Source organism: Lygodium microphyllum, chromosome 25 (genome assembly GCF_053477565.2).
Source record: "Lygodium microphyllum isolate KBCC chromosome 25, Lygodium_microphyllum_v1.1.10, whole genome shotgun sequence".
Classification (NCBI taxonomy): domain Eukaryota; kingdom Viridiplantae; phylum Streptophyta; class Polypodiopsida; order Schizaeales; family Lygodiaceae; genus Lygodium; species Lygodium microphyllum.
The window spans coordinates 59,810,732-59,837,619 of record NC_141159.1 but is presented as its reverse complement, the minus strand read 5'-3'; the positions used below and the strand labels follow the sequence as shown (position 1 = coordinate 59,837,619).

Here is a 26,888-nt window from a genome sequence, read left to right as displayed (position 1 = left end):
AATCCGGTGGGCAAATATCTTCTAATGGTACAAAGAAGTAAGCTTTGTCCACACTTCTACTACCTGTTTCAACCTGCACACATGCACTAGGATAAAATCTAGCAAGCTCATAAAGAGAAAATATTAAGCTTCAAAATTAAGCCAATCCCGTAGGGCTACACAATCCATCATTGATCCCATGGGGGGATTCTCTACAGGACAAGGAATAGGGCAGGTAACAAGCTCCCAAAGATCGAAGGTGTCAAAAATACATACTACCTTACAAAACCTACACTAATGGAGCCATCATAGACATCCTGGGATCCAAACGATCTTCTTTGGGGAGAGAAGGAAGAATAAGGACTTGCACTGATGGAGCCATCATAGACATCCTAGCGCCAAAAGGATGGACCCTATGGGAGGCATGAAGAGAGGAGAAAGGAGATAGTTGCTCCAATTTGTGTAACTAGTCAAGAGAGGATTCTCGTTCAGAACAGGGCTAGGACCTCCAATCTTCGCTATGATCACGCCACCGCTCGAAGGGAGTATGAATACTCCTCATTTGAGTCATCAAAGCCTTGAAACCAATGATAAGATATCTTTGTAGAACTTGCAAACATAGTTGCTGCATTTTGCTGTAGGAGAGCCCGAATAGAGGGAAAATCAGCAACACTTGCAAAAAGAGAGTTGTAGATGTTCCATCTTTTTGGATGGCACCTTATGAAATGCAAAAAAATTGTGTTTACAATAGCGAACAACATGCCAAATTTTGAGTTTTCAACAACACTATGGTCTCCTCTTTAGCTGGAACTTCATATCCTCGTACAGGCGATGATACCATGTGAGAGTGCGCAATGGAAGAGAATCACAAACACAAAGAGAAAAGAAGAGGAGAAGAGATAGCAAAAGGAGAAGAAAAATCTACACTGAACAATGTAGGAAAGCTGAATACAATAAGTACTGATCACTCCCTACATAGGCCCAAGGCATCAATGAGGGCACCGGATCAGGCTGAATAATGATGACAGTACCTGTGATGGTTGACACTGATGCAGACAGAGTGTGCAGCTAGCAGTCCTCACTGGAGATGGGGAAGAATGCGGCAATCTGAATGTGCCCATAGCTGCCAAAAAGAAGAATGAATCTGCCCCACACTGGCCATAAATAACCAAAAAAGGCAAAATCTGGCCGACCAGCAACCTAGAGGCAGAAAAATGCAGCCGGCCTGGTCAAAACTGACCGATCAGCACTGACTGCTGCTGAAAATGCTGATGTGGCAGGTCCTGTGGTATATCGCAGCCATCTGGAGACTAGGGCTGATGCACAGAGTGAACACACCTAAACCAATTGACAAAATAAATGCATGCTCCACAGTGAGCAGCCTCCTCCATCAAAACACAAGACATATCACAGCTCCTAATGCCCCCTTTTGACTCAAACTGAGGCTCATAGGCAGGAGATGACAGTGCATGACAAACATGACTGCTAACACTATGATCTAAGTTACCATCAAGTGAGATGTCTTCTGCTCACTTCATGCAGATTTGACTCCAAAACGAGTTGAAGTATGTTGTAAAATGCACTCAACATGACAGGCAATAATGGAAAGTGCCTCTTGCCTATGTTGTTGCTACTAAATGATTCTGTACCCTTGCTTTTTCACCGTTCAAAGCTAATTGAGCCCGTGGCTGTGAAACAGATCTCTCAATATTTTTGTTGCTATGACTAAAGAAAAACATGGACCACGTTACCATGAGTGTGCAACCTCTTCCATAGCAGTTCCAAAGACAAATAGAATATAACGAGAATAGGAAACAAGCACACAAAAAAAACCTCAGGTTTTTTTCAATCCACTGAATGCATATAAATGAGAAAGATTATGCTATGCTGTATGTGTATCAAAACAGAGAAACGGCATAATCCATAGTTAACCACTAATTTGTGAGGGCTATGAGTTGAATTTATGGTTCAGAACGCTCTGATTAAACCACTGAATTATGAGAGAAGGCGGCGAGCCAATGGCATGGGAGGGCTGTACCTTGAGTGCCTCTTTGACAATGGGGTCATCTTGAGGGTTGAGGATGGCATTGATTTGAGCGCGGCCGCTGCCTTTGCTGCTGGGGAAGCAAGAAGAAACCATGGATGTTCGAGGCGTCCTCGATGTCACATTGGGGACGACGGGGCTGACGATAAGAAACTGCAGCAGAACAAATTCAACAACAAACATAACAATCAAGGGATGTGCAAGCGCGCGCTCGCTCGCTCGCTCTCTCTCTCTCTCTCTCTCTCTCTCTCAAATGTAGCAATGGCAATTATTAAGCCAATGACACCTACAAATGCAAGATTACTCAATAGGTGCTTGTGAGCGCACTTAGAGTGCTTGTTCTTTGATCCATACAAAGATCTGGAATCGCCTTAGCACTTCTCGATTGGAAAAGTTAGTATATTGCAAGACCAATATGAGGCTTCTGGGTGTCCACCGCACCTTGGGGACACCCAAGCAACTATGAACTGCTAGCTATTTACACATTTGAAACAATATATCTCTATATTCGTATTTAAAATTTACGTTATTGTCAACAAATGTATACTTTGTTGCCACCTTGAACAAGTTGATCCCTCATGTATAAAGTTAGTGCATGATCCAATCACAAAAAAAGACTAGCATATCAAGGATGAGTAAGAGATTTTGCGTACGCTATAGAGAGATGGAGGAGGTGGATAGGCGTGTGACGAGGTCACGCATACGTGCTTATAGCATTCCACTACATGAGGAAGCTGCAGATCTAAAGAGTGCTCAATAGAAAGGCATTCGCAAAGGGAAGCTATCCATTCGGACTCCTCAACAATGTGCAAATGAGGCAGTCTCATTCACATTGAGGAGAAAGAGGATCTACGTGTTGTCATCCAAGCTACATGCCCTAGAATGGTAGAGCCAGAGTTCGACAGCACAAGCAATGCCATGGCGGATGGAGACATGCTCTCTATAGCCTCATCATCGTCCTCTTCTGGTCATGAGTTTTGCTAGAGCCAAGGTAGTGGGCACTCGTGACTAAAGTCAAATCTAGACATTTTCGTATATTTTAGCTGGGTGTTTTTATTTATGTATGCCCCATTAGGAGCCATCTTGACTTAACATTTGTCACCTTTGTGGGTTGTTCCTTCTTAGAACTTAGCAATTGTACATAATTTGATGCAATGTTATGTTTTGGCTCTTTATCATATAGACTTCATCCATGTTAGTTTGATCATCTCAAATTTCAATTTTCCCTATTTAGTATTCAATGTTATGTATGTGTTAAATATTTAATGCTTAAAGGTTTAAATTGTCATGGTCATAAGTAGAGAATGTATATATAACGCAATAATTGCCTAGTACTTGGTTAATGAATCTTGAGTTTGATGATGTACATCGTGTGTAGTAATGTCTCTCCAAGTAGTTTGGATAATATGCATAATGTACAATGGGAAATACCCTAAAATGTCCTCTTGTTTATTATTTTTTAACGTAGATACATATTTTTGCGTACCTAAAAAATTTATCCATACGGAACAACGTACAATACGTATTTATATTGTACCGTACATTACGTATGGAACCACCTTGCAATAATAAAAGCTTTCATGGAGTTGAATCTACTAACTACCTCTTTGAGATGGTCATCATGCTCCAAGATAAGCAGGGCAAGCTCCTCCCACAGAAGAGTTTGTCAGGCCTTGATGTAAAAAGGCTAGTGTAGAAAACATCATACTACAAAGATGGTAGCTAAGTCAAAAGAATCATGGCCATATCCTTTAAAGATATCATCCTGTCAAGGGAGGAAAGCTCATCCCTCTCAACCTATTGATGTGATCTTTTATGGAAGGAGAGTCATCAACAACGAGCATCCATAGTTTCTTCTAAAGAGTAATCCGGTGGGCAAATATCTTCTAATGGTACAAAGAAGTAAGCTTTGTCCACACTTCTACTACCTGTTTCAACCTGCACACATGCACTAGGATAAAATCTAGCAAGCTCATAAAGAGAAAATATTAAGCTTCAAAATTAAGCCAATCCCGTAGGGCTACACAATCCATCATTGATCCCATGGGGGGATTCTCTACAGGACAAGGAATAGGGCAGGTAACAAGCTCCCAAAGATCGAAGGTGTCAAAAATACATACTACCTTACAAAACCTACACTAATGGAGCCATCATAGACATCCTGGGATCCAAACGATCTTCTTTGGGGAGAGAAGGAAGAATAAGGACTTGCACTGATGGAGCCATCATAGACATCCTAGCGCCAAAAGGATGGACCCTATGGGAGGCATGAAGAGAGGAGAAAGGAGATAGTTGCTCCAATTTGTGTAACTAGTCAAGAGAGGATTCTCGTTCAGAACAGGGCTAGGACCTCCAATCTTCGCTATGATCACGCCACCGCTCGAAGGGAGTATGAATACTCCTCATTTGAGTCATCAAAGCCTTGAAACCAATGATAAGATATCTTTGTAGAACTTGCAAACATAGTTGCTGCATTTTGCTGTAGGAGAGCCCGAATAGAGGGAAAATCAGCAACACTTGCAAAAAGAGAGTTGTAGATGTTCCATCTTTTTGGATGGCACCTTATGAAATGCAAAAAAATTGTGTTTACAATAGCGAACAACATGCCAAATTTTGAGTTTTCAACAACACTATGGTCTCCTCTTTAGCTGGAACTTCATATCCTCGTACAGGCGATGATACCATGTGAGAGTGCGCAATGGAAGAGAATCACAAACACAAAGAGAAAAGAAGAGGAGAAGAGATAGCAAAAGGAGAAGAAAAATCTACACTGAACAATGTAGGAAAGCTGAATACAATAAGTACTGATCACTCCCTACATAGGCCCAAGGCATCAATGAGGGCACCGGATCAGGCTGAATAATGATGACAGTACCTGTGATGGTTGACACTGATGCAGACAGAGTGTGCAGCTAGCAGTCCTCACTGGAGATGGGGAAGAATGCGGCAATCTGAATGTGCCCATAGCTGCCAAAAAGAAGAATGAATCTGCCCCACACTGGCCATAAATAACCAAAAAAGGCAAAATCTGGCCGACCAGCAACCTAGAGGCAGAAAAATGCAGCCGGCCTGGTCAAAACTGACCGATCAGCACTGACTGCTGCTGAAAATGCTGATGTGGCAGGTCCTGTGGTATATCGCAGCCATCTGGAGACTAGGGCTGATGCACAGAGTGAACACACCTAAACCAATTGACAAAATAAATGCATGCTCCAGAGTGAGCAGCCTCCTCCATCAAAACACAAGACATATCACAGCTCCTAATGCCCCCTTTTGACTCAAACTAAGGCTCATAGGCAGGAGATGACAGTGCATGACAAACATGACTGCTAACACTATGATCTAAGTTACCATCAAGTGAGATGTCTTCTGCTCACTTCATGCAGATTTGACTCCAAAACGAGTTGAAGTATGTTGTAAAATGCACTCAACATGACAGGCAATAATGGAAAGTGCCTCTTGCCTATGTTGTTGCTACTAAATGATTCTGTACCCTTGCTTTTTCACCGTTCAAAGCTAATTGAGCCCGTGGCTGTGAAACAGATCTCTCAATATTTTTGTTGCTATGACTAAAGAAAAACATGGACCACGTTACCATGAGTGTGCAACCTCTTCCATAGCAGTTCCAAAGACAAATAGAATATAACGAGAATAGGAAACAAGCACACAAAAAAAACCTCAGGTTTTTTTCAATCCACTGAATGCATATAAATGAGAAAGATTATGCTATGCTGTATGTGTATCAAAACAGAGAAACGGCATAATCCATAGTTAACCACTAATTTGTGAGGGCTATGAGTTGAATTTATGGTTCAGAACGCTCTGATTAAACCACTGAATTATGAGAGAAGGCGGCGAGCCAATGGCATGGGAGGGCTGTACCTTGAGTGCCTCTTTGACAATGGGGTCATCTTGAGGGTTGAGGATGGCATTGATTTGAGCGCGGCCGCTGCTTTTGCTGCTGGGGAAGCAAGAAGAAACCATGGATGTTCGAGGCGTCCTCGATGTCACATTGGGGACGACGGGGCTGACGATAAGAAACTGCAGCAGAACAAATTCAACAACAAACATAACAATCAAGGGATGTGCAAGCGCGCGCTCGCTCGCTCGCTCTCTCTCTCTCTCTCTCTCTCTCTCAAATGTAGCAATGGCAATTATTAAGCCAATGACACCTACAAATGCAAGATTACTCAATAGGTGCTTGTGAGCGCACTTAGAGTGCTTGTTCTTTGATCCATACAAAGATCTGGAATCGCCTTAGCACTTCTCGATTGGAAAAGTTAGTATATTGCAAGACCAATATGAGGCTTCTGGGTGTCCACCGCACCTTGGGGACACCCAAGCAACTATGAACTGCTAGCTATTTACACATTTGAAACAATATATCTCTATATTCGTATTTAAAATTTACGTTATTGTCAACAAATGTATACTTTGTTGCCACCTTGAACAAGTTGATCCCTCATGTATAAAGTTAGTGCATGATCCAATCACAAAAAAAGACTAGCATATCAAGGATGAGTAAGAGATTTTGCGTACGCTATAGAGAGATGGAGGAGGTGGATAGGCGTGTGACGAGGTCACGCATACGTGCTTATAGCATTCCACTACATGAGGAAGCTGCAGATCTAAAGAGTGCTCAATAGAAAGGCATTCGCAAAGGGAAGCTATCCATTCGGACTCCTCAACAATGTGCAAATGAGGCAGTCTCATTCACATTGAGGAGAAAGAGGATCTACGTGTTGTCATCCAAGCTACATGCCCTAGAATGGTAGAGCCAGAGTTCGACAGCACAAGCAATGCCATGGCGGATGGAGACATGCTCTCTATAGCCTCATCATCGTCCTCTTCTGGTCATGAGTTTTGCTAGAGCCAAGGTAGTGGGCACTCGTGACTAAAGTCAAATCTAGACATTTTCGTATATTTTAGCTGGGTGTTTTTATTTATGTATGCCCCATTAGGAGCCATCTTGACTTAACATTTGTCACCTTTGTGGGTTGTTCCTTCTTAGAACTTAGCAATTGTACATAATTTGATGCAATGTTATGTTTTGGCTCTTTATCATATAGACTTCATCCATGTTAGTTTGATCATCTCAAATTTCAATTTTCCCTATTTAGTATTCAATGTTATGTATGTGTTAAATATTTAATGCTTAAAGGTTTAAATTGTCATGGTCATAAGTAGAGAATGTATATATAACGCAATAATTGCCTAGTACTTGGTTAATGAATCTTGAGTTTGATGATGTACATCGTGTGTAGTAATGTCTCTCCAAGTAGTTTGGATAATATGCATAATGTACAATGGGAAATACCCTAAAATGTCCTCTTGTTTATTATTTTTTAACGTAGATACATATTTTTGCGTACCTAAAAAATTTATCCATACGGAACAACGTACAATACGTATTTATATTGTACCGTACATTACGTATGGAACCACCTTGCAATAATAAAAGCTTTCATGGAGTTGAATCTACTAACTACCTCTTTGAGATGGTCATCATGCTCCAAGATAAGCAGGGCAAGCTCCTCCCACAGAAGAGTTTGTCAGGCCTTGATGTAAAAAGGCTAGTGTAGAAAACATCATACTACAAAGATGGTAGCTAAGTCAAAAGAATCATGGCCATATCCTTTAAAGATATCATCCTGTCAAGGGAGGAAAGCTCATCCCTCTCAACCTATTGATGTGATCTTTTATGGAAGGAGAGTCATCAACAACGAGCATCCATAGTTTCTTCTAAAGAGTAATCCGGTGGGCAAATATCTTCTAATGGTACAAAGAAGTAAGCTTTGTCCACACTTCTACTACCTGTTTCAACCTGCACACATGCACTAGGATAAAATCTAGCAAGCTCATAAAGAGAAAATATTAAGCTTCAAAATTAAGCCAATCCCGTAGGGCTACACAATCCATCATTGATCCCATGGGGGGATTCTCTACAGGACAAGGAATAGGGCAGGTAACAAGCTCCCAAAGATCGAAGGTGTCAAAAATACATACTACCTTACAAAACCTACACTAATGGAGCCATCATAGACATCCTGGGATCCAAACGATCTTCTTTGGGGAGAGAAGGAAGAATAAGGACTTGCACTGATGGAGCCATCATAGACATCCTAGCGCCAAAAGGATGGACCCTATGGGAGGCATGAAGAGAGGAGAAAGGAGATAGTTGCTCCAATTTGTGTAACTAGTCAAGAGAGGATTCTCGTTCAGAACAGGGCTAGGACCTCCAATCTTCGCTATGATCACGCCACCGCTCGAAGGGAGTATGAATACTCCTCATTTGAGTCATCAAAGCCTTGAAACCAATGATAAGATATCTTTGTAGAACTTGCAAACATAGTTGCTGCATTTTGCTGTAGGAGAGCCCGAATAGAGGGAAAATCAGCAACACTTGCAAAAAGAGAGTTGTAGATGTTCCATCTTTTTGGATGGCACCTTATGAAATGCAAAAAAATTGTGTTTACAATAGCGAACAACATGCCAAATTTTGAGTTTTCAACAACACTATGGTCTCCTCTTTAGCTGGAACTTCATATCCTCGTACAGGCGATGATACCATGTGAGAGTGCGCAATGGAAGAGAATCACAAACACAAAGAGAAAAGAAGAGGAGAAGAGATAGCAAAAGGAGAAGAAAAATCTACACTGAACAATGTAGGAAAGCTGAATACAATAAGTACTGATCACTCCCTACATAGGCCCAAGGCATCAATGAGGGCACCGGATCAGGCTGAATAATGATGACAGTACCTGTGATGGTTGACACTGATGCAGACAGAGTGTGCAGCTAGCAGTCCTCACTGGAGATGGGGAAGAATGCGGCAATCTGAATGTGCCCATAGCTGCCAAAAAGAAGAATGAATCTGCCCCACACTGGCCATAAATAACCAAAAAAGGCAAAATCTGGCCGACCAGCAACCTAGAGGCAGAAAAATGCAGCCGGCCTGGTCAAAACTGACCGATCAGCACTGACTGCTGCTGAAAATGCTGATGTGGCAGGTCCTGTGGTATATCGCAGCCATCTGGAGACTAGGGCTGATGCACAGAGTGAACACACCTAAACCAATTGACAAAATAAATGCATGCTCCAGAGTGAGCAGCCTCCTCCATCAAAACACAAGACATATCACAGCTCCTAATGCCCCCTTTTGACTCAAACTGAGGCTCATAGGCAGGAGATGACAGTGCATGACAAACATGACTGCTAACACTATGATCTAAGTTACCATCAAGTGAGATGTCTTCTGCTCACTTCATGCAGATTTGACTGCAAAACGAGTTGAAGTATGTTGTAAAATGCACTCAACATGACAGGCAATAATGGAAAGTGCCTCTTGCCTATGTTGTTGCTACTAAATGATTCTGTACCCTTGCTTTTTCACCGTTCAAAGCTAATTGAGCCCGTGGCTGTGAAACAAATCTCTCAATATTTTTGTTGCTATGACTAAAGAAAAACATGGACCACGTTACCATGAGTGTGCAACCTCTTCCATAGCAGTTCCAAAGACAAATAGAATATAACGAGAATAGGAAACAAGCACACAAAAAAAAACCTCAGGTTTTTTTCAATCCACTGGATGCATATAAATGAGAAAGATTATGCTATGCTGTATGTGTATCAAAACAGAGAAACGGCATAATCCATAGTTAACCACTAATTTGTGAGGGCTATGAGTTGAATTTATGGTTCAGAACGCTCTGATTAAACCACTGAATTATGAGAGAAGGCGGCGAGCCAATGGCATGGGAGGGCTGTACCTTGAGTGCCTCTTTGACAATGGGGTCATCTTGAGGGTTGAGGATGGCATTGATTTGAGCGCGGCTGCTGCTTTTGCTGCTGGGGAAGCAAGAAGAAACCATGGATGTTCGAGGCGTCCTCGATGTCACATTGGGGACGACGGGGCTGACGATAAGAAACTGCAGCAGAACAAATTCAACAACAAACATAACAATCAAGGGATGTGCAAGCGCGCGCTCGCTCGCTCGCTCTCTCTCTCTCTCTCTCTCTCTCAAATGTAGCAATGGCAATTATTAAGCCAATGACACCTACAAATGCAAGATTACTCAAGAGGTGCTTGTGAGCGCACTTAGAGTGCTTGTTCTTTGATCCATACAAAGATCTGGAATCGCCTTAGCACTTCTCGATTGGAAAAGTTAGTATATTGCAAGACCAATATGAGGCTTCTGGGTGTCCACCGCACCTTGGGGACACCCAAGCAACTATGAACTGCTAGCTATTTACACATTTGAAACAATATATCTCTATATTCGTATTTAAAATTTACGTTATTGTCAACAAATGTATACTTTGTTGCCACCTTGAACAAGTTGATCCCTCATGTATAAAGTTAGTGCATGATCCAATCACAAAAAAAGACTAGCATATCAAGGATGAGTAAGAGATTTTGCGTACGCTATAGAGAGATGGAGGAGGTGGATAGGCGTGTGACGAGGTCACGCATACGTGCTTATAGCATTCCACTACATGAGGAAGCTGCAGATCTAAAGAGTGCTCAATAGAAAGGCATTCGCAAAGGGAAGCTATCCATTCGGACTCCTCAACAATGTGCAAATGAGGCAGTCTCATTCACATTGAGGAGAAAGAGGATCTACGTGTTGTCATCCAAGCTACATGCCCTAGAATGGTAGAGCCAGAGTTCGACAGCACAAGCAATGCCATGGCGGATGGAGACATGCTCTCTATAGCCTCATCATCGTCCTCTTCTGGTCATGAGTTTTGCTAGAGCCAAGGTAGTGGGCACTCGTGACTAAAGTCAAATCTAGACATTTTCGTATATTTTAGCTGGGTGTTTTTATTTATGTATGCCCCATTAGGAGCCATCTTGACTTAACATTTGTCACCTTTGTGGGTTGTTCCTTCTTAGAACTTAGCAATTGTACATAATTTGATGCAATGTTATGTTTTGGCTCTTTATCATATAGACTTCATCCATGTTAGTTTGATCATCTCAAATTTCAATTTTCCCTATTTAGTATTCAATGTTATGTATGTGTTAAATATTTAATGCTTAAAGGTTTAAATTGTCATGGTCATAAGTAGAGAATGTATATATAACGCAATAATTGCCTAGTACTTGGTTAATGAATCTTGAGTTTGATGATGTACATCGTGTGTAGTAATGTCTCTCCAAGTAGTTTGGATAATATGCATAATGTACAATGGGAAATACCCTAAAATGTCCTCTTGTTTATTATTTTTTAACGTAGATACATATTTTTGCGTACCTAAAAAATTTATCCATACGGAACAACGTACAATACGTATTTATATTGTACCGTACATTACGTATGGAACCACCTTGCAATAATAAAAGCTTTCATGGAGTTGAATCTACTAACTACCTCTTTGAGATGGTCATCATGCTCCAAGATAAGCAGGGCAAGCTCCTCCCACAGAAGAGTTTGTCAGGCCTTGATGTAAAAAGGCTAGTGTAGAAAACATCATACTACAAAGATGGTAGCTAAGTCAAAAGAATCATGGCCATATCCTTTAAAGATATCATCCTGTCAAGGGAGGAAAGCTCATCCCTCTCAACCTATTGATGTGATCTTTTATGGAAGGAGAGTCATCAACAACGAGCATCCATAGTTTCTTCTAAAGAGTAATCCGGTGGGCAAATATCTTCTAATGGTACAAAGAAGTAAGCTTTGTCCACACTTCTACTACCTGTTTCAACCTGCACACATGCACTAGGATAAAATCTAGCAAGCTCATAAAGAGAAAATATTAAGCTTCAAAATTAAGCCAATCCCGTAGGGCTACACAATCCATCATTGATCCCATGGGGGGATTCTCTACAGGACAAGGAATAGGGCAGGTAACAAGCTCCCAAAGATCGAAGGTGTCAAAAATACATACTACCTTACAAAACCTACACTAATGGAGCCATCATAGACATCCTGGGATCCAAACGATCTTCTTTGGGGAGAGAAGGAAGAATAAGGACTTGCACTGATGGAGCCATCATAGACATCCTAGCGCCAAAAGGATGGACCCTATGGGAGGCATGAAGAGAGGAGAAAGGAGATAGTTGCTCCAATTTGTGTAACTAGTCAAGAGAGGATTCTCGTTCAGAACAGGGCTAGGACCTCCAATCTTCGCTATGATCACGCCACCGCTCGAAGGGAGTATGAATACTCCTCATTTGAGTCATCAAAGCCTTGAAACCAATGATAAGATATCTTTGTAGAACTTGCAAACATAGTTGCTGCATTTTGCTGTAGGAGAGCCCGAATAGAGGGAAAATCAGCAACACTTGCAAAAAGAGAGTTGTAGATGTTCCATCTTTTTGGATGGCACCTTATGAAATGCAAAAAAATTGTGTTTACAATAGCGAACAACATGCCAAATTTTGAGTTTTCAACAACACTATGGTCTCCTCTTTAGCTGGAACTTCATATCCTCGTACAGGCGATGATACCATGTGAGAGTGCGCAATGGAAGAGAATCACAAACACAAAGAGAAAAGAAGAGGAGAAGAGATAGCAAAAGGAGAAGAAAAATCTACACTGAACAATGTAGGAAAGCTGAATACAATAAGTACTGATCACTCCCTACATAGGCCCAAGGCATCAATGAGGGCACCGGATCAGGCTGAATAATGATGACAGTACCTGTGATGGTTGACACTGATGCAGACAGAGTGTGCAGCTAGCAGTCCTCACTGGAGATGGGGAAGAATGCGGCAATCTGAATGTGCCCATAGCTGCCAAAAAGAAGAATGAATCTGCCCCACACTGGCCATAAATAACCAAAAAAGGCAAAATCTGGCCGACCAGCAACCTAGAGGCAGAAAAATGCAGCCGGCCTGGTCAAAACTGACCGATCAGCACTGACTGCTGCTGAAAATGCTGATGTGGCAGGTCCTGTGGTATATCGCAGCCATCTGGAGACTAGGGCTGATGCACAGAGTGAACACACCTAAACCAATTGACAAAATAAATGCATGCTCCAGAGTGAGCAGCCTCCTCCATCAAAACACAAGACATATCACAGCTCCTAATGCCCCCTTTTGACTCAAACTGAGGCTCATAGGCAGGAGATGACAGTGCATGACAAACATGACTGCTAACACTATGATCTAAGTTACCATCAAGTGAGATGTCTTCTGCTCACTTCATGCAGATTTGACTCCAAAACGAGTTGAAGTATGTTGTAAAATGCACTCAACATGACAGGCAATAATGGAAAGTGCCTCTTGCCTATGTTGTTGCTACTAAATGATTCTGTACCCTTGCTTTTTCACCGTTCAAAGCTAATTGAGCCCGTGGCTGTGAAACAGATCTCTCAATATTTTTGTTGCTATGACTAAAGAAAAACATGGACCACGTTACCATGAGTGTGCAACCTCTTCCATAGCAGTTCCAAAGACAAATAGAATATAACGAGAATAGGAAACAAGCACACAAAAAAAACCTCAGGTTTTTTTCAATCCACTGAATGCATATAAATGAGAAAGATTATGCTATGCTGTATGTGTATCAAAACAGAGAAACGGCATAATCCATAGTTAACCACTAATTTGTGAGGGCTATGAGTTGAATTTATGGTTCAGAACGCTCTGATTAAACCACTGAATTATGAGAGAAGGCGGCGAGCCAATGGCATGGGAGGGCTGTACCTTGAGTGCCTCTTTGACAATGGGGTCATCTTGAGGGTTGAGGATGGCATTGATTTGAGCGCGGCCGCTGCTTTTGCTGCTGGGGAAGCAAGAAGAAACCATGGATGTTCGAGGCGTCCTCGATGTCACATTGGGGACGACGGGGCTGACGATAAGAAACTGCAGCAGAACAAATTCAACAACAAACATAACAATCAAGGGATGTGCAAGCGCGCGCTCGCTCGCTCGCTCTCTCTCTCTCTCTCTCTCTCTCTCAAATGTAGCAATGGCAATTATTAAGCCAATGACACCTACAAATGCAAGATTACTCAATAGGTGCTTGTGAGCGCACTTAGAGTGCTTGTTCTTTGATCCATACAAAGATCTGGAATCGCCTTAGCACTTCTCGATTGGAAAAGTTAGTATATTGCAAGACCAATATGAGGCTTCTGGGTGTCCACCGCACCTTGGGGACACCCAAGCAACTATGAACTGCTAGCTATTTACACATTTGAAACAATATATCTCTATATTCGTATTTAAAATTTACGTTATTGTCAACAAATGTATACTTTGTTGCCACCTTGAACAAGTTGATCCCTCATGTATAAAGTTAGTGCATGATCCAATCACAAAAAAAGACTAGCATATCAAGGATGAGTAAGAGATTTTGCGTACGCTATAGAGAGATGGAGGAGGTGGATAGGCGTGTGACGAGGTCACGCATACGTGCTTATAGCATTCCACTACATGAGGAAGCTGCAGATCTAAAGAGTGCTCAATAGAAAGGCATTCGCAAAGGGAAGCTATCCATTCGGACTCCTCAACAATGTGCAAATGAGGCAGTCTCATTCACATTGAGGAGAAAGAGGATCTACGTGTTGTCATCCAAGCTACATGCCCTAGAATGGTAGAGCCAGAGTTCGACAGCACAAGCAATGCCATGGCGGATGGAGACATGCTCTCTATAGCCTCATCATCGTCCTCTTCTGGTCATGAGTTTTGCTAGAGCCAAGGTAGTGGGCACTCGTGACTAAAGTCAAATCTAGACATTTTCGTATATTTTAGCTGGGTGTTTTTATTTATGTATGCCCCATTAGGAGCCATCTTGACTTAACATTTGTCACCTTTGTGGGTTGTTCCTTCTTAGAACTTAGCAATTGTACATAATTTGATGCAATGTTATGTTTTGGCTCTTTATCATATAGACTTCATCCATGTTAGTTTGATCATCTCAAATTTCAATTTTCCCTATTTAGTATTCAATGTTATGTATGTGTTAAATATTTAATGCTTAAAGGTTTAAATTGTCATGGTCATAAGTAGAGAATGTATATATAACGCAATAATTGCCTAGTACTTGGTTAATGAATCTTGAGTTTGATGATGTACATCGTGTGTAGTAATGTCTCTCCAAGTAGTTTGGATAATATGCATAATGTACAATGGGAAATACCCTAAAATGTCCTCTTGTTTATTATTTTTTAACGTAGATACATATTTTTGCGTACCTAAAAAATTTATCCATACGGAACAACGTACAATACGTATTTATATTGTACCGTACATTACGTATGGAACCACCTTGCAATAATAAAAGCTTTCATGGAGTTGAATCTACTAACTACCTCTTTGAGATGGTCATCATGCTCCAAGATAAGCAGGGCAAGCTCCTCCCACAGAAGAGTTTGTCAGGCCTTGATGTAAAAAGGCTAGTGTAGAAAACATCATACTACAAAGATGGTAGCTAAGTCAAAAGAATCATGGCCATATCCTTTAAAGATATCATCCTGTCAAGGGAGGAAAGCTCATCCCTCTCAACCTATTGATGTGATCTTTTATGGAAGGAGAGTCATCAACAACGAGCATCCATAGTTTCTTCTAAAGAGTAATCCGGTGGGCAAATATCTTCTAATGGTACAAAGAAGTAAGCTTTGTCCACACTTCTACTACCTGTTTCAACCTGCACACATGCACTAGGATAAAATCTAGCAAGCTCATAAAGAGAAAATATTAAGCTTCAAAATTAAGCCAATCCCGTAGGGCTACACAATCCATCATTGATCCCATGGGGGGATTCTCTACAGGACAAGGAATAGGGCAGGTAACAAGCTCCCAAAGATCGAAGGTGTCAAAAATACATACTACCTTACAAAACCTACACTAATGGAGCCATCATAGACATCCTGGGATCCAAACGATCTTCTTTGGGGAGAGAAGGAAGAATAAGGACTTGCACTGATGGAGCCATCATAGACATCCTAGCGCCAAAAGGATGGACCCTATGGGAGGCATGAAGAGAGGAGAAAGGAGATAGTTGCTCCAATTTGTGTAACTAGTCAAGAGAGGATTCTCGTTCAGAACAGGGCTAGGACCTCCAATCTTCGCTATGATCACGCCACCGCTCGAAGGGAGTATGAATACTCCTCATTTGAGTCATCAAAGCCTTGAAACCAATGATAAGATATCTTTGTAGAACTTGCAAACATAGTTGCTGCATTTTGCTGTAGGAGAGCCCGAATAGAGGGAAAATCAGCAACACTTGCAAAAAGAGAGTTGTAGATGTTCCATCTTTTTGGATGGCACCTTATGAAATGCAAAAAAATTGTGTTTACAATAGCGAACAACGTGCCAAATTTTGAGTTTTCAACAACACTATGGTCTCCTCTTTAGCTGGAACTTCATATCCTCGTACAGGCGATGATACCATGTGAGAGTGCGCAATGGAAGAGAATCACAAACACAAAGAGAAAAGAAGAGGAGAAGAGATAGCAAAAGGAGAAGAAAAATCTACACTGAACAATGTAGGAAAGCTGAATACAATAAGTACTGATCACTCCCTACATAGGCCCAAGGCATCAATGAGGGCACCGGATCAGGCTGAATAATGATGACAGTACCTGTGATGGTTGACACTGATGCAGACAGAGTGTGCAGCTAGCAGTCCTCACTGGAGATGGGGAAGAATGCGGCAATCTGAATGTGCCCATAGCTGCCAAAAAGAAGAATGAATCTGCCCCACACTGGCCATAAATAACCAAAAAAGGCAAAATCTGGCCGACCAGCAACCTAGAGGCAGAAAAATGCAGCCGGCCTGGTCAAAACTGACCGATCAGCACTGACTGCTGCTGAAAATGCTGATGTGGCAGGTCCTGTGGTATATCGCAGCCATCTGGAGACTAGGGCTGATGCACAGAGTGAACACACCTAAACCAATTGACAAAATAAATGCATGCTCCAGAGTGAGCAGCCTCCTCCATCAAAACACAAGACATATCACAGCTCCTAATGCCCCCTTTTGACTCAAACTGAGGCTCATAGGCAGGAGATGACAGTGCATGACAAACATGACTGCTAACACTATGATCTAAGTTACCATCAAGTGAGATGTCTTCTGCTCACTTCATGCAGATTTGACTCCAAAACGAGTTGAAGTATGTTGTAAAATGCACTCAACATGACAGGCAATAATGGAAAGTGCCTCTTGCCTATGTTGTTGCTACTAAATGATTCTGTACCCTTGCTTTTTCACCGTTCAAAGCTAATTGAGCCCGTGGCTGTGAAACAGATCTCTCAATATTTTTGTTGCTATGACTAAAGAAAAACATGGACCACGTTACCATGAGTGTGCAACCTCTTCCATAGCAGTTCCAAAGACAAATAGAATATAACGAGAATAGGAAACAAGCACACAAAAAAAACCTCAGGTTTTTTTCAATCCACTGAATGCATATAAATGAGAAAGATTATGCTATGCTGTATGTGTATCAAAACAGAGAAACGGCATAATCCATAGTTAACCACTAATTTGTGAGGGCTATGAGTTGAATTTATGGTTCAGAACGCTCTGATTAAACCACTGAATTATGAGAGAAGGCGGCGAGCCAATGGCATGGGAGGGCTGTACCTTGAGTGCCTCTTTGACAATGGGGTCATCTTGAGGGTTGAGGATGGCATTGATTTGAGCGCGGCCGCTGCTTTTGCTGCTGGGGAAGCAAGAAGAAACCATGGATGTTCGAGGCGTCCTCGATGTCACATTGGGGACGACGGGGCTGACGATAAGAAACTGCAGCAGAACAAATTCAACAACAAACATAACAATCAAGGGATGTGCAAGCGCGCGCTCGCTCGCTCGCTCTCTCTCTCTCTCTCTCTCTCTCTCAAATGTAGCAATGGCAATTATTAAGCCAATGACACCTACAAATGCAAGATTACTCAATAGGTGCTTGTGAGCGCACTTAGAGTGCTTGTTCTTTGATCCATACAAAGATCTGGAATCGCCTTAGCACTTCTCGATTGGAAAAGTTAGTATATTGCAAGACCAATATGAGGCTTCTGGGTGTCCACCGCACCTTGGGGACACCCAAGCAACTATGAACTGCTAGCTATTTACACATTTGAAACAATATATCTCTATATTCGTATTTAAAATTTACGTTATTGTCAACAAATGTATACTTTGTTGCCACCTTGAACAAGTTGATCCCTCATGTATAAAGTTAGTGCATGATCCAATCACAAAAAAAGACTAGCATATCAAGGATGAGTAAGAGATTTTGCGTACGCTATAGAGAGATGGAGGAGGTGGATAGGCATGTGACGAGGTCACGCATACGTGCTTATAGCATTCCACTACATGAGGAAGCTGCAGATCTAAAGAGTGCTCAATAGAAAGGCATTCGCAAAGGGAAGCTATCCATTCGGACTCCTCAACAATGTGCAAATGAGGCAGTCTCATTCACATTGAGGAGAAAGAGGATCTACGTGTTGTCATCCAAGCTACATGCCCTAGAATGGTAGAGCCAGAGTTCGACAGCACAAGCAATGCCATGGCGGATGGAGACATGCTCTCTATAGCCTCATCATCGTCCTCTTCTGGTCATGAGTTTTGCTAGAGCCAAGGTAGTGGGCACTCGTGACTAAAGTCAAATCTAGACATTTTCGTATATTTTAGCTGGGTGTTTTTATTTATGTATGCCCCATTAGGAGCCATCTTGACTTAACATTTGTCACCTTTGTGGGTTGTTCCTTCTTAGAACTTAGCAATTGTACATAATTTGATGCAATGTTATGTTTTGGCTCTTTATCATATAGACTTCATCCATGTTAGTTTGATCATCTCAAATTTCAATTTTCCCTATTTAGTATTCAATGTTATGTATGTGTTAAATATTTAATGCTTAAAGGTTTAAATTGTCATGGTCATAAGTAGAGAATGTATATATAACGCAATAATTGCCTAGTACTTGGTTAATGAATCTTGAGTTTGATGATGTACATCGTGTGTAGTAATGTCTCTCCAAGTAGTTTGGATAATATGCATAATGTACAATGGGAAATACCCTAAAATGTCCTCTTGTTTATTATTTTTTAACGTAGATACATATTTTTGCGTACCTAAAAAATTTATCCATACGGAACAACGTACAATACGTATTTATATTGTACCGTACATTACGTATGGAACCACCTTGCAATAATAAAAGCTTTCATGGAGTTGAATCTACTAACTACCTCTTTGAGATGGTCATCATGCTCCAAGATAAGCAGGGCAAGCTCCTCCCACAGAAGAGTTTGTCAGGCCTTGATGTAAAAAGGCTAGTGTAGAAAACATCATACTACAAAGATGGTAGCTAAGTCAAAAGAATCATGGCCATATCCTTTAAAGATATCATCCTGTCAAGGGAGGAAAGCTCATCCCTCTCAACCTATTGATGTGATCTTTTATGGAAGGAGAGTCATCAACAACGAGCATCCATAGTTTCTTCTAAAGAGTAATCCGGTGGGCAAATATCTTCTAATGGTACAAAGAAGTAAGCTTTGTCCACACTTCTACTACCTGTTTCAACCTGCACACATGCACTAGGATAAAATCTAGCAAGCTCATAAAGAGAAAATATTAAGCTTCAAAATTAAGCCAATCCCGTAGGGCTACACAATCCATCATTGATCCCATGGGGGGATTCTCTACAGGACAAGGAATAGGGCAGGTAACAAGCTCCCAAAGATCGAAGGTGTCAAAAATACATACTACCTTACAAAACCTACACTAATGGAGCCATCATAGACATCCTGGGATCCAAACGATCTTCTTTGGGGAGAGAAGGAAGAATAAGGACTTGCACTGATGGAGCCATCATAGACATCCTAGCGCCAAAAGGATGGACCCTATGGGAGGCATGAAGAGAGGAGAAAGGAGATAGTTGCTCCAATTTGTGTAACTAGTCAAGAGAGGATTCTCGTTCAGAACAGGGCTAGGACCTCCAATCTTCGCTATGATCACGCCACCGCTCGAAGGGAGTATGAATACTCCTCATTTGAGTCATCAAAGCCTTGAAACCAATGATAAGATATCTTTGTAGAACTTGCAAACATAGTTGCTGCATTTTGCTGTAGGAGAGCCCGAATAGAGGGAAAATCAGCAACACTTGCAAAAAGAGAGTTGTAGATGTTCCATCTTTTTGGATGGCACCTTATGAAATGCAAAAAAATTGTGTTTACAATAGCGAACAACATGCCAAATTTTGAGTTTTCAACAACACTATGGTCTCCTCTTTAGCTGGAACTTCATATCCTCGTACAGGCGATGATACCATGTGAGAGTGCGCAATGGAAGAGAATCACAAACACAAAGAGAAAAGAAGAGGAGAAGAGATAGCAAAAGGAGAAGAAAAATCTACACTGAACAATGTAGGAAAGCTGAATACAATAAGTACTGATCACTCCCTACATAGGCCCAAGGCATCAATGAGGGCACCGGATCAGGCTGAATAATGATGACAGTACCTGTGATGGTTGACACTGATGCAGACAGAGTGTGCAGCTAGCAGTCCTCACTGGAGATGGGGAAGAATGCGGCAATCTGAATGTGCCCATAGCTGCCAAAAAGAAGAATGAATCTGCCCCACACTGGCCATAAATAACCAAAAAAGGCAAAATCTGGCCGACCAGCAACCTAGAGGCAGAAAAATGCAGCCGGCCTGGTCAAAACTGACCGATCAGCACTGACTGCTGCTGAAAATGCTGATGTGGCAGGTCCTGTGGTATATCGCAGCCATCTGGAGACTAGGGCTGATGCACAGAGTGAACACACCTAAACCAATTGACAAAATAAATGCATGCTCCAGAGTGAGCAGCCTCCTCCATCAAAACACAAGACATATCACAGCTCCTAATGCCCCCTTTTGACTCAAACTGAGGCTCATAGGCAGGAGATGACAGTGCATGACAAACATGACTGCTAACACTATGATCTAAGTTACCATCAAGTGAGATGTCTTCTGCTCACTTCATGCAGATTTGACTGCAAAACGAGTTGAAGTATGTTGTAAAATGCACTCAACATGACAGGCAATAATGGAAAGTGCCTCTTGCCTATGTTGTTGCTACTAAATGATTCTGTACCCTTGCTTTTTCACCGTTCAAAGCTAATTGAGCCCGTGGCTGTGAAACAGATCTCTCAATATTTTTGTTGCTATGACTAAAGAAAAACATGGACCACGTTACCATGAGTGTGCAACCTCTTCCATAGCAGTTCCAAAGACAAATAGAATATAACGAGAATAGGAAACAAGCACACAAAAAAAACCTCAGGTTTTTTTCAATCCACTGAATGCATATAAATGAGAAAGATTATGCTATGCTGTATGTGTATCAAAACAGAGAAACGGCATAATCCATAGTTAACCACTAATTTGTGAGGGCTATGAGTTGAATTTATGGTTCAGAACGCTCTGATTAAACCACTGAATTATGAGAGAAGGCGGCGAGCCAATGGCATGGGAGGGCTGTACCTTGAGTGCCTCTTTGACAATGGGGTCATCTTGAGGGTTGAGGATGGCATTGATTTGAGCGCGGCCGCTGCTTTTGCTGCTGGGGAAGCAAGAAGAAACCATGGATGTTCGAGGCGTCCTCGATGTCACATTGGGGACGACGGGGCTGACGATAAGAAACTGCAGCAGAACAAATTCAACAACAAACATAACAATCAAGGGATGTGCAAGCGCGCGCTCGCTCGCTCGCTCTCTCTCTCTCTCTCTCTCTCTCTCAAATGTAGCAATGGCAATTATTAAGCCAATGACACCTACAAATGCAAGATTACTCAATAGGTGCTTGTGAGCGCACTTAGAGTGCTTGTTCTTTGATCCATACAAAGATCTGGAATCGCCTTAGCACTTCTCGATTGGAAAAGTTAGTATATTGCAAGACCAATATGAGGCTTCTGGGTGTCCACCGCACCTTGGGGACACCCAAGCAACTATGAACTGCTAGCTATTTACACATTTGAAACAATATATCTCTATATTCGTATTTAAAATTTACGTTATTGTCAACAAATGTATACTTTGTTGCCACCTTGAACAAGTTGATCCCTCATGTATAAAGTTAGTGCATGATCCAATCACAAAAAAAGACTAGCATATCAAGGATGAGTAAGAGATTTTGCGTACGCTATAGAGAGATGGAGGAGGTGGATAGGCGTGTGACGAGGTCACGCATACGTGCTTATAGCATTCCACTACATGAGGAAGCTGCAGATCTAAAGAGTGCTCAATAGAAAGGCATTCGCAAAGGGAAGCTATCCATTCGGACTCCTCAACAATGTGCAAATGAGGCAGTCTCATTCACATTGAGGAGAAAGAGGATCTACGTGTTGTCATCCAAGCTACATGCCCTAGAATGGTAGAGCCAGAGTTCGACAGCACAAGCAATGCCATGGCGGATGGAGACATGCTCTCTATAGCCTCATCATCGTCCTCTTCTGGTCATGAGTTTTGCTAGAGCCAAGGTAGTGGGCACTCGTGACTAAAGTCAAATCTAGACATTTTCGTATATTTTAGCTGGGTGTTTTTATTTATGTATGCCCCATTAGGAGCCATCTTGACTTAACATTTGTCACCTTTGTGGGTTGTTCCTTCTTAGAACTTAGCAATTGTACATAATTTGATGCAATGTTATGTTTTGGCTCTTTATCATATAGACTTCATCCATGTTAGTTTGATCATCTCAAATTTCAATTTTCCCTATTTAGTATTCAATGTTATGTATGTGTTAAATATTTAATGCTTAAAGGTTTAAATTGTCATGGTCATAAGTAGAGAATGTATATATAACGCAATAATTGCCTAGTACTTGGTTAATGAATCTTGAGTTTGATGATGTACATCGTGTGTAGTAATGTCTCTCCAAGTAGTTTGGATAATATGCATAATGTACAATGGGAAATACCCTAAAATGTCCTCTTGTTTATTATTTTTTAACGTAGATACATATTTTTGCGTACCTAAAAAATTTATCCATACGGAACAACGTACAATACGTATTTATATTGTACCGTACATTACGTATGGAACCACCTTGCAATAATAAAAGCTTTCATGGAGTTGAATCTACTAACTACCTCTTTGAGATGGTCATCATGCTCCAAGATAAGCAGGGCAAGCTCCTCCCACAGAAGAGTTTGTCAGGCCTTGATGTAAAAAGGCTAGTGTAGAAAACATCATACTACAAAGATGGTAGCTAAGTCAAAAGAATCATGGCCATATCCTTTAAAGATATCATCCTGTCAAGGGAGGAAAGCTCATCCCTCTCAACCTATTGATGTGATCTTTTATGGAAGGAGAGTCATCAACAACGAGCATCCATAGTTTCTTCTAAAGAGTAATCCGGTGGGCAAATATCTTCTAATGGTACAAAGAAGTAAGCTTTGTCCACACTTCTACTACCTGTTTCAACCTGCACACATGCACTAGGATAAAATCTAGCAAGCTCATAAAGAGAAAATATTAAGCTTCAAAATTAAGCCAATCCCGTAGGGCTACACAATCCATCATTGATCCCATGGGGGGATTCTCTACAGGACAAGGAATAGGGCAGGTAACAAGCTCCCAAAGATCGAAGGTGTCAAAAATACATACTACCTTACAAAACCTACACTAATGGAGCCATCATAGACATCCTGGGATCCAAACGATCTTCTTTGGGGAGAGAAGGAAGAATAAGGACTTGCACTGATGGAGCCATCATAGACATCCTAGCGCCAAAAGGATGGACCCTATGGGAGGCATGAAGAGAGGAGAAAGGAGATAGTTGCTCCAATTTGTGTAACTAGTCAAGAGAGGATTCTCGTTCAGAACAGGGCTAGGACCTCCAATCTTCGCTATGATCACGCCACCGCTCGAAGGGAGTATGAATACTCCTCATTTGAGTCATCAAAGCCTTGAAACCAATGATAAGATATCTTTGTAGAACTTGCAAACATAGTTGCTGCATTTTGCTGTAGGAGAGCCCGAATAGAGGGAAAATCAGCAACACTTGCAAAAAGAGAGTTGTAGATGTTCCATCTTTTTGGATGGCACCTTATGAAATGCAAAAAAATTGTGTTTACAATAGCGAACAACATGCCAAATTTTGAGTTTTCAACAACACTATGGTCTCCTCTTTAGCTGGAACTTCATATCCTCGTACAGGCGATGATACCATGTGAGAGTGCGCAATGGAAGAGAATCACAAACACAAAGAGAAAAGAAGAGGAGAAGAGATAGCAAAAGGAGAAGAAAAATCTACACTGAACAATGTAGGAAAGCTGAATACAATAAGTACTGATCACTCCCTACATAGGCCCAAGGCATCAATGAGGGCACCGGATCAGGCTGAATAATGATGACAGTACCTGTGATGGTTGACACTGATGCAGACAGAGTGTGCAGCTAGCAGTCCTCACTGGAGATGGGGAAGAATGCGGCAATCTGAATGTGCCCATAGCTGCCAAAAAGAAGAATGAATCTGCCCCACACTGGCCATAAATAACCAAAAAAGGCAAAATCTGGCCGACCAGCAACCTAGAGGCAGAAAAATGCAGCCGGCCTGGTCAAAACTGACCGATCAGCACTGACTGCTGCTGAAAATGCTGATGTGGCAGGTCCTGTGGTATATCGCAGCCATCTGGAGACTAGGGCTGATGCACAGAGTGAACACACCTAAACCAATTGACAAAATAAATGCATGCTCCAGAGTGAGCAGCCTCCTCCATCAAAACACAAGACATATCACAGCTCCTAATGCCCCCTTTTGACTCAAACTGAGGCTCATAGGCAGGAGATGACAGTGCATGACAAACATGACTGCTAACACTATGATCTAAGTTACCATCAAGTGAGATGTCTTCTGCTCACTTCATGCAGATTTGACTGCAAAACGAGTTGAAGTATGTTGTAAAATGCACTCAACATGACAGGCAATAATGGAAAGTGCCTCTTGCCTATGTTGTTGCTACTAAATGATTCTGTACCCTTGCTTTTTCACCGTTCAAAGCTAATTGAGCCCGTGGCTGTGAAACAGATCTCTCAATATTTTTGTTGCTATGACTAAAGAAAAACATGGACCACGTTACCATGAGTGTGCAACCTCTTCCATAGCAGTTCCAAAGACAAATAGAATATAACGAGAATAGGAAACAAGCACACAAAAAAAACCTCAGGTTTTTTTCAATCCACTGAATGCATATAAATGAGAAAGATTATGCTATGCTGTATGTGTATCAAAACAGAGAAACGGCATAATCCATAGTTAACCACTAATTTGTGAGGGCTATGAGTTGAATTTATGGTTCAGAACGCTCTGATTAAACCACTGAATTATGAGAGAAGGCGGCGAGCCAATGGCATGGGAGGGCTGTACCTTGAGTGCCTCTTTGACAATGGGGTCATCTTGAGGGTTGAGGATGGCATTGATTTGAGCGCGGCCGCTGCTTTTGCTGCTGGGGAAGCAAGAAGAAACCATGGATGTTCGAGGCGTCCTCGATGTCACATTGGGGACGACGGGGCTGACGATAAGAAACTGCAGCAGAACAAATTCAACAACAAACATAACAATCAAGGGATGTGCAAGCGCGCGCTCGCTCGCTCGCTCTCTCTCTCTCTCTCTCTCTCTCTCAAATGTAGCAATGGCAATTATTAAGCCAATGACACCTACAAATGCAAGATTACTCAATAGGTGCTTGTGAGCGCACTTAGAGTGCTTGTTCTTTGATCCATACAAAGATCTGGAATCGCCTTAGCACTTCTCGATTGGAAAAGTTAGTATATTGCAAGACCAATATGAGGCTTCTGGGTGTCCACCGCACCTTGGGGACACCCAAGCAACTATGAACTGCTAGCTATTTACACATTTGAAACAATATATCTCTATATTCGTATTTAAAATTTACGTTATTGTCAACAAATGTATACTTTGTTGCCACCTTGAACAAGTTGATCCCTCATGTATAAAGTTAGTGCATGATCCAATCACAAAAAAAGACTAGCATATCAAGGATGAGTAAGAGATTTTGCGTACGCTATAGAGAGATGGAGGAGGTGGATAGGCGTGTGACGAGGTCACGCATACGTGCTTATAGCATTCCACTACATGAGGAAGCTGCAGATCTAAAGAGTGCTCAATAGAAAGGCATTCGCAAAGGGAAGCTATCCATTCGGACTCCTCAACAATGTGCAAATGAGGCAGTCTCATTCACATTGAGGAGAAAGAGGATCTACGTGTTGTCATCCAAGCTACATGCCCTAGAATGGTAGAGCCAGAGTTCGACAGCACAAGCAATGCCATGGCGGATGGAGACATGCTCTCTATAGCCTCATCATCGTCCTCTTCTGGTCATGAGTTTTGCTAGAGCCAAGGTAGTGGGCACTCGTGACTAAAGTCAAATCTAGACATTTTCGTATATTTTAGCTGGGTGTTTTTATTTATGTATGCCCCATTAGGAGCCATCTTGACTTAACATTTGTCACCTTTGTGGGTTGTTCCTTCTTAGAACTTAGCAATTGTACATAATTTGATGCAATGTTATGTTTTGGCTCTTTATCATATAGACTTCATCCATGTTAGTTTGATCATCTCAAATTTCAATTTTCCCTATTTAGTATTCAATGTTATGTATGTGTTAAATATTTAATGCTTAAAGGTTTAAATTGTCATGGTCATAAGTAGAGAATGTATATATAACGCAATAATTGCCTAGTACTTGGTTAATGAATCTTGAGTTTGATGATGTACATCGTGTGTAGTAATGTCTCTCCAAGTAGTTTGGATAATATGCATAATGTACAATGGGAAATACCCTAAAATGTCCTCTTGTTTATTATTTTTTAACGTAGATACATATTTTTGCGTACCTAAAAAATTTATCCATACGGAACAACGTACAATACGTATTTATATTGTACCGTACATTACGTA

At 41.5% G+C, this 26,888-nt stretch overlaps 1 protein-coding gene across 4 annotated transcripts in view; it reads right to left on the bottom strand.

Moving 5' to 3' along the window:
• LOC148014274 (uncharacterized) overlaps positions 1-26,888 on the bottom strand; it is a 65,104-nt gene that overhangs the window by 27,689 nt on the left and 10,527 nt on the right. For all 4 annotated transcript variants that reach the window (XM_087666370.1, XM_087666369.1, XM_087666372.1 and 1 more), the window contains exons 5-11: positions 25,335-25,493; positions 21,449-21,607; positions 17,563-17,721; positions 13,677-13,835; positions 9,793-9,951; positions 5,906-6,064; positions 2,018-2,176 (exon numbers count right to left, since the gene is read on the bottom strand). In XM_087666370.1, the coding sequence (XP_087522496.1) occupies positions 2,018-2,176; positions 5,906-6,064; positions 9,793-9,951; positions 13,677-13,835; positions 17,563-17,721; positions 21,449-21,607; positions 25,335-25,493 (1,113 nt within the window). The remainder of the gene's footprint in view (positions 1-2,017; positions 2,177-5,905; positions 6,065-9,792; positions 9,952-13,676; positions 13,836-17,562; positions 17,722-21,448; positions 21,608-25,334; positions 25,494-26,888) is intronic.